The sequence below is a fragment of the Chiloscyllium plagiosum genome, unplaced genomic scaffold, assembly GCF_037043375.1.
Source record: "Chiloscyllium plagiosum isolate Xiang-an unplaced genomic scaffold, Cpla_swu_hap1 HiC_scaffold_5, whole genome shotgun sequence".
In the NCBI taxonomy this organism is placed as follows: Eukaryota; Metazoa; Chordata; class Chondrichthyes; order Orectolobiformes; family Hemiscylliidae; genus Chiloscyllium; species Chiloscyllium plagiosum.
In genome coordinates this window covers 119,471,847-119,485,240 of record NW_028270143.1, presented here as the reverse complement: position 1 = coordinate 119,485,240, position 13,394 = coordinate 119,471,847, and the positions used below count along the sequence as shown (strand labels likewise).

At 46.5% G+C, this 13,394-nt stretch overlaps 1 protein-coding gene across 2 annotated transcripts in view; it reads left to right on the top strand.

The window, feature by feature from the left end:
• Positions 1-13,394, top strand: part of acvr2ba (activin A receptor type 2Ba) — a 224,165-nt gene that overhangs the window by 188,729 nt on the left and 22,042 nt on the right. For both annotated transcript variants that reach the window (XM_087987597.1, XM_087987598.1), the window contains exon 7: positions 4,514-4,662. In XM_087987597.1, coding sequence (XP_087843723.1) covers positions 4,514-4,662 — 149 coding nt within the window. The remainder of the gene's footprint in view (positions 1-4,513; positions 4,663-13,394) is intronic.

Below are 13,394 nucleotides of genomic sequence, written 5' to 3'. Positions count from 1 at the left end.
CCTCAGTATGTGTCTCGGGATCTGTTTTCTTTCTGCTGACACGCCCTTGAAGATCTGTGGTTTTGACCACAGAATTCCTCGCTGCTCTCCAGTGTTGGCCTGAGCGATCACTGCGCCGTTGTAAGTACACTCTTTCAGGTGTGATGCCAATCTAAAGCCGTATCTGCCTATTGGGGCTCTATTTCCACCTGTAATCCTGGTCAATATTAATCCCTCAATCAACATTTTAAAAGAAAACAGGTAATCTGGTCACTATCACACTGTGGGAGCTTGCTCAGTACATATTGCCTGCCATGTTTCCTACATTACAGCAGTAACCACACTTAAACGCTTCATGGTGGACGTCCAGTGCATCACCTAATTATTACAATTCAGAAGCAGGCCATTCAAGCTCTCTTGTCTATCCTGGCTTTCCCAGTGAGCAGCTCACCCAGTGCCTTCTCCCAGTACCTCTGCACTCTGTTCCTGTCCAAATAACTCTGTAACTCTCTGCTAAATGCCTCCATGTAAGCTGTCTCCACCAGCCACCCAGTCAGTGAGCTTCAGACTTTAATCACTCACCTGTTGCGTTTTCTTTTGTAAATTAATCTTAATTTGCGTCCCCTCGTTCTCTATGTTTTCACAAGTGGGGGCAATTTCTCTCTCTTTCCTCTGTCTAGACCCCTCGTGATAGAACATAGGACAATACAGTGCAGAATAGGCCCTCGATGTTGCGCCGACCTGTGAACTATTCTGAGCTCGTCCCCCTACACTATCCCATCATCATCCATGTGCTTATCTAAGGATTGTTTAAATCTCCCTAATGTGGCTGAGTTGACTACATTAGCAAGTAGGGCATTCCACGCCCTTACCACTCTCTGAGTAAAGAACCTGCCTCTGACATCTGTCTTAAACATATCACCCCTCAATTTGTAGTTATGCCCCCTCGCACACACTGATGTCAGCATCCAGTGAAAAGACTTTCACTATCTACCCTATCTCAGCCTCGAATCATGAATGTCTCTGAGCATAAACTTGCTTAGCTTCAAATAATACCTTATTTTGTTTTATTTTAAATCTGAAACTATCTCCTACAACTTCAGCCACAACTGCTGCAGAACTGTGCAAACTGAGACTGAACAAACCATAGTCGAAAGAAAACAATCAATCCTTGACCTTCCAAATGGGAGCCTCACGCAAGACTTCGTTCGCCTGTGACTTTCTCCCAGTGTCAACAAAAAGTCAATATGTTCTAGGTTTTTCACCATGGCTACAGAAATACCTCAAAGTTAATCATTTCCCTGGGATGGGGGAGTCCAGAACTAGAGGGCATAGGTTTAAGGTGAGAGGGGAAAGATTTAAAAGGGACTTAAGGGGCACCTTTTTCCTGCAGAGGGTGGTACGTGTATGGAATGAGCTGGCAGAGGAAGTGGTGGAGGCTGGTACAATTACAACATTTAAAAGGCACCTGGATGGGTACATGAATAGGAAGGGTTTAGAGGGATATGGACCAAATGCTGGCAAATGGGACTAACTTAACTTAGGATATCTGGCCAGCATGAATGAGTTGGACTGAAGGGTCTGTTTCTGTGCTGTACATCTCTATGACTCTGTGAATTTTTTAAGATCCTTCAGCCACACCCCTATGCTACTCGGTCAAATTTAAAACTCCAAACTCAAAAATGAATGATATTAAAGGCGGTACGGTGGTTAGCACTGCTGCCTCACAGTACCAGAGACCCAGGTTCAATTCCTACCTCAGGCAACTGACTGTGTGGAGTTTGCACATTCTCCCCGTGTCTGCGTGGGTTTCCTCCGGGTGCTCCGGTTTCCTCCCACAGTCCAAAGATGTGCAGGTTAGGTGAATTGGCCATGCTAAATTGCCCGTAGTGTTAGGTGAAGGGATAAATGTAGGGGAATGGGTCTGGGTGGGTTGCTCTTCGGAGGGTCGGTGTGGACCTGTGTCCACACTAAGTAATCTAACCTAAGAATTAAAACATATATAAATTTTAGATCTTAACATCACATCTTGGATCACAATGCCAGGTAAAGTAAGACTTCCCACACTGACTCATGGGAGCTCCATTATCAAACATCCATCAGGTTAAAAAGATCGAGTAACCATTATTCTCTGTTTCCTATTGCCTAGCCAATTTTCTATTCACAATACAACTGTCCCTTTTATTCCACAGTCTTTAAGTTTGCTCACAAGTCAGTTATACGATCCTGCATCAAAAGCCTTTTGGAAACTTCTGATGCACTGTGGTGTCCTTTGCAACATTGTCAAACCGAATTTGACACTGGCTCACGTGAGAAATCAGGGCGACTGATCCAAAGGCTTGGTCAAAACAGCATCCCTGAGGGCTAGAGCAATGGAGAGGTTGAGGGAAGAAGTTAGGGCCCAGGTAACCAAAGGGGCAGCCTCAGGGTGTGGAGCCACGGTCATTGGGAACACTGAAGGACGGATGCAGATTACCTCAGAGAGTTGTGGGGGTTGGAAGCGGTTACAAAGATAAGGAGGCTGAGGCCATGGAGTGATTTGTAAAGGAGAAAAATTTCAAACTGATTACTCTTCGCTTGCCAGCTCCTGGAATATCATCGGACCATGAGAAATAAGACTGTAAAATATAGGAGCAGAATGAGGCCATTGGGCCCTTCGAGTCTGTTGCACCATTCAATCACGGCTGATCGGTTTCTCACCCCATTCTCCTGCCACCTCCCTGTAAACCTAGATCCCCCTCGCTAATCAAGAACCTATCCATCTCTGTCTTAAATGCCCTCCATGACTTGGCCTCCGCAGCCCTTTGTGGTAATGAGTTTCATAGAGTCACCACCCTCTGACTGAAGAAATTCCTCCTCATCTCAGTTCGAAAGGGTCGTCCCTTCACCTTGAGGCTCTACCCTCAGGACTTTGTCTCTCCTACAAGTGGAAACATCTCCATGTCCATTCCACCCAGGCCCCTCCGTATTCTGTAAGTTTCAGTCAGATACCACCCCCACCCCCAATCATCCTTCTACACATGTGGTCATTGTGAACCACATTGGGGTCCACCAGCTCCCACAGCATGCAGGTACAACACATCGCCTCACCCTGCGTCTCTGTGGTATTTGCTTAGTTCTTAATTTAAGTTTCAAAGATTTCCTACTGGTCTTTTAATTTGTGACCTGTAAATATTTCCTATATTGACCTTCAATCCAAAAGTGACCTATAATAGCCAAATGAGTACAGCAGACTTGGCTATAACCAGCGTGCCTGAGAAACTGGCAAAAATTATATACCTCCAATACCACAGTCTACCGCGATGTCCAAGGATTTATGCAATAAATAAAGTATAACAGTGGTGTGTATAGCCCCTACATTACATTTCTATTACTTATAGTAAGTTTTTACATTGATGATTTTACTTCGATTTTAGTGAGGGATGTTGATGTCTCAAAGTTTTGCAGGTTTACTGCGGTTGGATGTATCTCTTGATTATCTGTAGCTATTAAAATGTCGAAGAGTGTGGTGCTGGAAAAGCACAGCTGGTCTGGCAGCATCCGAGGAGCAGGAGAGTCAATGTTTTGGGATGATTAACTTCCCGATGAAGGGCTTATGCCTGAAACGTCGATTCTCCTGCTCCTCGGACACTGCCTGACCAGCTGTGCTTTTCCAGCGCCACACGCTCGACTCTGATCTCCAGCACCTGCAGTGCTCACTTTCTCCTCGTAGCTATGACAAACCAACCATGGGTTTCCTGTGATGTCACTTTTTTTTTTGGCTGGGATCCTGATCCTGGGCTTAAATTTATCCTGTTCTTTTTTTTAAAAAATAAAGCCCTTCCAAACAACGAGCCCAAAAAGTAAGTGAAAATCCCCTCTTGCCCTCTGCACCGAATTCCCACACTGTCTCCGAATTCCCACACTGTCTCCGAATTCCCTGAACGGTAAACTCACTTGGACAATGCTTCGCTCTAGATGCGATCTCCCCTTCAGGATTGTGTGCGGCCTATGCAACTGGAGTAGACCTTTCAGGCCGTCGAGCGATGGTCTGGAGTAGGAACACTGGATTTTTAGAATCCCCTACAAGTGTGGGAACAGTCCATTTGGCCCAACAAGTCCACTCCGATCACCGAACAGTTACCCACCCAAACCCATTCCCCTACCCTATTACTCTACACTTCCCCTGACTAATGCATCTAACCTACACATCCCTGAACTCTATGGGCTGTATAGCTTGGTCAATTCACCCTGACCAGCACATCTTTGGACTGTGGGAGGAAACCGGAGCAAACGCACACAGACACGGGGAGAATGTGCAAACTCCACACAGACAGTCGCCCGAGGCGGGAATTGAACCCAGGTCCCTTGTGCTGTAAGGCAACAGTGCTAACCACTCTGCCACCGTGCCGCCCAAGAGTGGCCTGGGCTTTGCCAATATAGGGTAAATAAAAGACTGAACCACCTCAGCTATTGTGGTTGACATTCCCATTGGCGCTGCATGATGAGTGGACACATAGCCATTGACCTCCATCTTGTTTCTGTTTAAACACAGGGCTCGTTGTCCGATTATCTGAAAGGCAACGTGATCAGCTGGAACGAACTGGGTCACATCGCGGAGACCATGTCCTGTGGCTTAGCTTTCCTTCACGAAGACATTCCCCGATACAAAGGAGAGGGCCCGAAGCCTGCAATCGCCCACAGGTATGATGCGAGGGGCCCTGCTGACGTTATCCTCCCAATTTAAGAAGGGAGGGAAGCAGTAGACAGGAAACTGTAGGCCGGTTAGCCAGACTTCAGCCATTGGTCAGATTTCAGAGTCCGTTAATAAAAATGAGATTGCAGAGTAATTGGAAGTGTGCGGTAAAATAGAGCTGAGTCACAAATCTTTTAGAATTCTTGGAAGAGGTAACGAGCAAGTTAGACAAAGGAGAGCCAGGGGACCTTTGCCACACAAAAACCAGAGCTGATGGTGTTAGGGACAAGTTACTGGCAAGGCTGGACTATTGGCTGATTGGCAGAAGGCAGAGCTTGAAGATAAAGAGGTCTTTTTCCAGGATGGCAGCCGGTAATTGTGGAGTTCCACAAGGGTCATTGTTGGGACAGCAACTATTCTCATTATACATTAGCGATCTGGGATAAGGAACCGAGGGCATCGTTGCCAAGTTTGCAAATGATGCAAAGATAAGGGCAGGGACAGGTAGTGCTGAGGAACAGGGAGGCTGCAGGCGGACTTGTTCAGGCTCAGAGAGTGGGTAAAGAAGTGGCAGGTGGTATACAGTGTGGGAGCTTATAGGGTTGTGCATTTTGGTCGGAAGATTTAGAGGCTTATTCTAAATGGGGGATGTCTTTGGAAATCTGAAACACAAAGGGACTTAAGAGTCCTAGCTCAGGATTGTCTTAAGGTTAACATGCAGGTTCAGTTGGCACTTAGGAAGGCAAATCCAATGTTAGCATTCATTTTGAGAAGGCTAGAATACAAGAGTAGAGATGTATTGCTGAGGCTGGTACAGTCCACATTAGGAATACTGTCAGCAGTTTTGGGCCCTGTGTCATTTAGAAAAGGGAGTTGAGGGGTAACTCTCATATGACTGCACTCTGGGAAGCGAGATTGAGCTGTATCTCGCAGACAGTTCAAAGACCAGTCGACCTGACTTGATGGGCCGAAGGGCCTCTTCTGTGCTGTTTGACTCCATAACCAGTCAAAAGGACAGCTCGCTTTCCTGGCCTCGGGACCAATGGCCTGGGAGCAGGGGGCTGGTGCGTGTATGGAATGCATCAGAGGAAGTAGTGGAGACTGGTACAATTACAACATTTAAAAGGAACCAGCCACCCTCCTTCAGGCCATGAAAGCCCCTTGTTTGACGCTGGCTGCAGTGCATCTCAGTTCTGTTTTGCTGACAGTTCCTGAGATTGCGGGAACCTTCTCGATCTCAGCCTTGGGTGTTCCGGTGGAGCCTCATTTGCAAATTGCCTTTTGCAGAGGAGGGAGAATCCCAGGACTCTACGATGCGCGTCAGTGGTGCTTTGCTTTTCTTCTTAACCAACCTGTTTGGACAAACCTCCGTGGCCATCGCTTTCTGAGGTGGAATTTGAACCTGCCCCCCAGCCCAGAGATAGGGACATTGCCACCATGACAGGAGTGCCCCAGTGTTTGCTCCTTGTGCCCACATCCGTGTCTCTGGCTATTGCCACGGCCTTGGTGACTGATGGGTCAGTGATTGAGCTGTACACTGTCTGCTCACTGGGGCACAGGGAAGACACCTTTAGCAGGTCAGTTTGCTCTGAACTTGGTGTGCGGGTTCACGTGCACCGGATGTCTCTATTGGCAGCCCCCTGCTCTCAGCCCATTGGTCCCGAGGCCAGGAAAGCGAGCTGTCCTTTCGACTGGTTATGGAGTCAAACAGCACAGAAGAGGCCCTTCAGCCCGTCAAGTCAGGTCGACTGGTCTTTGAACTGTCTGCGAGATACAGCTCAATCTCGCTTCCCAGAGTGCAGTCATATGAGAGACTGTGCACTATAGTAATGGGCCATTTGGCCCAACAAGTCTATCCCAGTGTTTGTGCTGTATATTAGCCTCCTCCTGTTCCTCTGTCCTTCACTATCATTCGATATCCTTCTATCCCTTTCTCGGTCATGTGTTTGTCCAGCTTCCCCTTTCATGCATCTGCGTGATTTACCTCAACTGCCCCATGAGTTCTATTCCCTCTTCACATTAGCATTCACCCTAATTGACCTTATATACATTGACCTTTCTTAAAGTGCACACTCATTTCTTGAGGGGAAGTTTTTTTTTTGCCTTTTGCCATCATTCCGTGTGAATCCAGTAAATTTCCACTCGCCAGGAATCTTGTGCAACCTGTAATCGATGGGAGTGGATTCCCTCGATGCCGGGAAATGATCGCTTGGCTTCCCCTCTCTCTTTCTCTTTCTCTTTTTCTATCTCTCTCTCACTCCCTTTGGCCAAACCTTGCAGATGGTATTTATGAGCGGTGCTGTCCATAACTGGCAGATTCACGTAGCCACCAACAACTCCACTACCAAACCAGCCACCAGCTCCCTGTCCCTGTGTGTGCCGCAGACCGGGGTGTTCACCACGTGTGGGGCAAACCAAATTGGGAGGCGGTTTTGGAGAGCTTTATGCCCAGTGCCTACAGCGGAGGGGTTTTAAAGAGAGCTTTGTGCCCAGATTCTAAGGTAGGGGCGTGGGGTTTGGTAAGCCCAGAGTCTACCACGGAGACAAGTTGCCACAGCCACACTGCTTCTAGTGAAGTGGCTCAGTGGTTAGATTAGATTACGATTACTTACAGTACGGAAACAGGCCCTTCGGCCCAGCAAAGTCCACACCTACCCGCCAAAGCGCACCCACACAGACCCATTCCCCTACACCTAACACTACGGGCAATTTAGCATGGCCAATTCACCTAACCTGCACATTTTTGGACTGTGGGAGGAAACCGGAGCAAACCCACGCAGACACGGGGAGAATGTGCAAACTCCACACAGTCTGAGTCGGGAATTGAACCCGGGTCTCTGCCGCTGTGCCGCAGCATTGCTAACCACTGTGCCACCATGCCGCACAGTGGTTAGCACTGGTGCCTCACAGCGGCAGGAACCTAGGTTCGATTCCCACATCGGGGGGACTGTCTGTGTGGAGTTTGCATATTTCTCCCTGCGTCTGCGTGGGTTTTTTAGCCAGTATTTTGAAGCCGCGGTCCAGAATTCTCTGCCTTTTTTGTTTGGGATCCCTGATAAATAACTCCAATTCCGTGACTGTTCCATAGGATGGAGTCCTGGCAGGTTCTTTTGTGGAATCACCTTCACAGTTTCCGTGGGTGAAATAAGTGGCTTTCCTGATTAAACAGGACAACCCAGTCGAGAAAAGTGGAGATTTCTTTTCTTGGGCTGTGAAATGCTGCCTCCTGGAGGTGTGTTGCTGTAATTACACACTCCAGTCTTTTAGTATTGAATCCCTCAAGTTGTTTCAGTGTTCAAGGTCTGCTCTCTCTAAAAGTATTTCTTTGATGGCATGACCCACCCTGATCGGCAATTTCCACGACACTGCTTTCTCTACTAAGCTGTAGAAGACATCGCAAGCTGCCTCAAAAGGTGTCTAAAGTTAAAAATCACACAACACCAGATTATAGTCCAGCAGGTTTAATTGGAAACACACTAGCTTTCGGAGCATCGCTCCTTCATCAAGTGATCGTGGAGGGCTCAATCCTAACACACAGAATTTATAGCAAAAATTTACAGTGTGATGTAACTGAAATTATACACTGAAAAACTGATTGTCTGTAAAGTCTTTCATCTGTTTGAATGCCATGATAGTTTCACTTCTTTCATATGTAAATCACAAAACCTTTTTTAAAAAGTTGCATTCTCGGGTTAGCTGTTAACAATGGTGATAGCTAGACAATGTGTTGAAGGTGTTGGCCCCCTGTGTGCTCTGTCTAGGACCTGATGTTTAGATTGATCCTAATCTAAAAAGTGAGTTAACCGAGTTTTACATAAATTCGTGCAGTTTTTGAGCTCAGAATTCTACATGAATGTATGCAGTTCATGGCATAGACAGAGACTCAAAAACTGCATGAATTTATGTAAAACTCGGTTATCTCACTTTTTAGATTAGAATCAATCTAAACATCAGGTCATAGACAGAGCACACAGGGAGCCAACACCTTCAACACATTGAGGAGAAAGTGAGGTCTGCAGATGCTGGAGATCAGAGCTGAAAATGTGTTGCTGGAAAAGCGCAGCAGGTCAGGCAGCATCCAGGGAACAGGAGAATCGACGTTTCGGGCATAAGCCCTTCTTCAGGAATAAGGAAAGTTTGTCCAGCAGGCTAAGATAAAAGGCTAAGATAAGTCCCTCCTCCCTACCTTTTATCTTAGCCTGCTGGACAAACTTTCCTCATTCCTGAAGAATGGCTTATGCCCGAAACGTCGATTCTCCTGTTCCCTGGATGCTGCCTGACCTGCTGCGCTTTTCCAGCAACACATTTTCACCTTCAACACATTGTCTAGCTATCACCATTGTTAACAGCTAACCCGAGAATGCAACTTTTTAAAAGAAGTTTTGTGGTTTACACATGAAAGAAGTGAAACTTTCACTGTATTCTAACAGATGAAAGACTTTACAGACAATCAGTTTTTCAGTGTATAATTTCAGTTACATCACACTGTAAATTTTTGCTATAAATTCTGTGTGTTAGGATTGAGCCCTCCACTATCACCTGATGAAGGAGCGTCGCTCCGAAAGCTAGTGTGCTTCCAGTTAAACCTGTTGGACTATAACCTGGTGTTATGTGATTTTTAACCTTGTACACCCCAGTCCAACACCGGCATCTCCAAATCAAAAGGTGTCAATATGGTGTGCGGGTGTTTTTATAGCAATGTTTATGTTATCTCTTGTGACATGAGAAACTGAAATGAGGATGTTACAGGATTGAAAATCGAACAAACATTTAGTGCAACTGACCATTTTACACACGCTCAAGCAATATACCGAGGGGATTTACCCAGATGTTGCCTGGGCTTTCAGTGATGATGAGGGATTGGATGGACATTGTTTTCCTTGGAGCACAGGAGACTGCGGGGGGCCGGGGGGGACATGATTGAGATGTACAAAATTGTAACATAGGGTAACTAGGAAGCAACTTTTCCCCTGGGTGGGGAGATCCAAAACCGGGGGCATGGGTTTAAGGTAAGAGGCAGGAGATTTAGAGGGAATGTGAGGAAATACATTTTCACCCAGAGGATTGTGAGAATCTGACAGGCGCTACCTTTACAGGTGGCAGAGGTGCTTGAAGGAGTACCCCTGCCAAAGCCAGGCCACGTAAGGTTGTGGAATCACGGGCTGCAAGGTGGGATGATAATCGTTAGGTCAGTGTTTTTGACCAGAACAGACTGGTCTGACCTGAAGGGCCTTTTTATATATTGGAGACCTCGAAGAGTGTGTGCACGCAACTGGGCTGACATTTAACTATTAGTTTACAACTAATAGAGGAGCACGCTTCCAGTGGTGCTTCAAGTGATCATGTTTCAAGTGATCGAGATAAGATAGAGTGTGACGTCATGAGTATGTCTCTTAAAGGTATACTAATGTACTGAGCCATGGCACAATAAACTATTGGCTCAGTGAGTAGAACTACTGCCTCTGGACCAGAAGGTTAATGGTTCAATGCCCAGTCCAGGGCATCAGAGAGTGCAGTGCTGTCCCGTAGAGGAGCTGTTGAACTGAAGTCCTGCCTATCTTCATGGAGACTAGAGATAACGGGTGGGGTAAAAACAATGACTGCAGATGCTGGAAACCAGATTCTGGATCAGTGGTGCTGGAAGAGCAGTATTCCTGATGAAGGGCTTTTGCCCGAAACGTCGATTTCGAAGCTTTTCCCTTTTATTCCTGATGAAGGGCTTTTGCCCGAAATGTCGATAACGGGTGGGGTGCAGTCCATGTCAATGACTTGGATGAAGAGGCTGAATATGGGGTTGTAAAGAAGGCAAATGTTCACTCCAGAGTGAAGTGAAGACCCTTAAGAGCTAAGATGAGGAAGAATCTCTTCAGCCAGAGGGTGGTTAATCTGTGGAACTAATTGCCACAGAAGTGTGTGGAGGCCAAGTCACTGAGGGTACTCAGGACACAGATTGGTTCTTGATTAGTCAGGGGATCAACCGTTACGGGGAGAAGCTCGGAGATTGGGGTTGTGAAGCGTATCAGCCATGATTGAACGGCTGAACAGCCTGGATGGGCCAAATGGCCTAAACCTGCTCCCAGATCTTGTGTCCAAGTCTGAAAAGGAATGTAGCTAAGTTGTGTGAGTGGACTAAAATGTCGCAGATGGGCTATTATATGGGAAGATGTGAACCTGTGCCCTCTGGTAGGAAGAATAATAAAGCAGGGGAGAGACTGCAGAACACAGAGGGTTCTGGGTGTGGGAAAAGAGTGAAGGTAGTACAGACTCAATGGGCTGAAGTGCCTCTTCTGTACTGCATCATCCTATGTTAGTACATGCAGCAAGTGAAATATTGTCATTCATTACAGGGGGAATGGAAAATACAAGGAAGATTAAAAACAGCTAGTGCTGGAGGAGCTCAGCAGGTCTGGCAGCATATCTGTTTGGAGAGAACTGGTTAAGTGGTTTCCAGTCTAATACATTTTCCTCTGAAGAGTCCTATTGAACTCAGAATGTTAACTCGATTTCTGTTTCCACGGATGCTGCCAGAACCTCTGAGTTTCTCGACTTTCTGGTTTTGTTTCAGAGTGCCAGCATCGGCTGTTGTTAGCTTTTATAAAAGCAGGGTTGCTTTGCCCCTGTGATTTGGGTGTTGGTGAAGCCACACCTGGAGGATTGTGGGAAGTTTTACTCTCCTTGTTTAAAGAGGGTATAATAGCATAAGACATTGTTCAGGGAAAGGACACTCGGCTGATTTTGGGGTGAAATATTACGTCACGTGGAAAGGCCGTAAAGTATAGGAGTAGAACTAGGCCATTCGGCCCACCTGTTCTGCCATTCAACCATGGCTGGCAGGTTTCTCAATCCTGTTCTCCTGCCTTCTCCCCATAACCTTTGACTCCCCTTACCGATCAAGAAAGAGTTTAGATGCATTGGGCCTGTGTCTCTCTGAGTTTACAAGAATGGGAGGGAACTTTACTGAATGATTCTGGGAGGACCCAACAGGCTGGATGCTGAGGCGATGTTTATAATGGTGGGAGAAACTGGAACCAGGGGCAGTCATTTAGCCAGAAGGAGTTTCTGAGGATTGTTAGCCTGCGGAATTCTCATTCCCAGCAAGTGGTGGAAGGCAGGATCTCGGAATAGTTTTGAGGCAGAGATCAATAGATTTGTGATAAATCAGGGATGAGCAGGAATGAGTTTAGGCCATAATCCTATCCTCAATGGCGAGGGGCCAAATGGCCTCCTGCTGCTTTTTCTTGAGTTAGAAGAATTAGCGACACCCAGCAAGCGAGGAAGGTGAGAAGTTTAGTTCATTGTCATTGGCGATTGGTTAAGGTGGTATGGAGCGGCACAGTGCCTCAGTGGTTGGCACAGTGCCTCAGTGGTTAGCACTGCAGCCTCCTAGGGACCTGGGTTCGATTCCACCCTCGGGCGACCGTGTGTGGAGTTGGCACATTCTCCATCCGGGTGCTCCGGTTTCCTCCCACAATCCAAAAGATGTGCAGGTCAGATAAATGGGCCATGCTAAATTGCCAAATATAGAGTAAGGGAATGGGTGGGTTACTCTTTGGAGGGGTGGCGTGGATTTATTGGGCCATACCGTAGGGAATCTCACGGGGGAGAATGTTTCTCTCCCCCATGAGAGACAGCAGGAATTAGCTTTGTGTTCCCTTCCAGTTGAAGCTCCTTGTTCAAGGCTTTGTGTGGTCGACTGATCGAGCTATTAATTCTTGCTTCTGTGCACATTACTCTGAGAGTAATTTGGAGAAGAAGTGTTGACACTGGATAATTCTTCTTGATAGCCCAGCCCTAGCCACAATTGGTGGTGTTGCTGCCCAGTTTCTCCCTCTCTTAATTGCAGAGTATTGTGACCAGAGACTCTGGTACGACTCGGGGTAAGATGGTGCCTTAGCAGTTCCTAAGCTCTTATATTTATGTTTCTGCTGTCAAAGAAAAATAGCCCAAGATGCAGAGGGAAGAGGCATTTTACAGATAATCTACAAGTGCATTTTTTTCATAAAGATACAAAGCATCCTATTGCAAAAGCCCCATAAAAATGTCTGGTTTACAGTCTTATAATCTCTGAACAGCCTGTTAATGCTGAGGTGGGCCATCATTAATGTTAAGAGGTAAGATTAATGAGCATTGACCCAGGCAGATTGTTCCCAGTGATTTAGATTATAAAAGGTAAAGTCACCACAGTCTTACTGGACACTGTCAGTACAGCGAGGCGACTGGTGGTGGTGAGGGTCACCACATCTTGGGTGAGGGGAGAGATTGAGGAGGAGAATTCTTTATGGTAACGGAGGAATCGAGCCTGCACTGTAGGTCTCTGTGCGTTGCAAACCAGCCCCCATCGCAGCTTTTTATTTAAAACATTTCAAAGGAGCAGATTGGGATTAAAAGGTGACATGATTTTTCTCTCTCAACCTGGAGAAGTAATTTTTGTGCAGGACATTACTGCAGGGGACTTGGCGTAACTGGTGTTCAAAGATACAGTTAGATATACAAGAGGGCACGGGATGCCTTTCCAGAAAGGCGGAAGTGATGAAGGTGATTGAAGCGAAGACCATAACCAGGTGAAACTGACACACAGCCAAAGATGGGAAATGTGGATATTTATGGAGCACCTTTTAGAATCTCAGGGTATCTGCCAATTTGGAAGTGGTTGGTTGACACTATGAACTTTGGTGTTATTGTGAAAATGCACAACTTGTATTCGGCAGGATAGTTCACAAGAAGCATCAAAATAAAGACA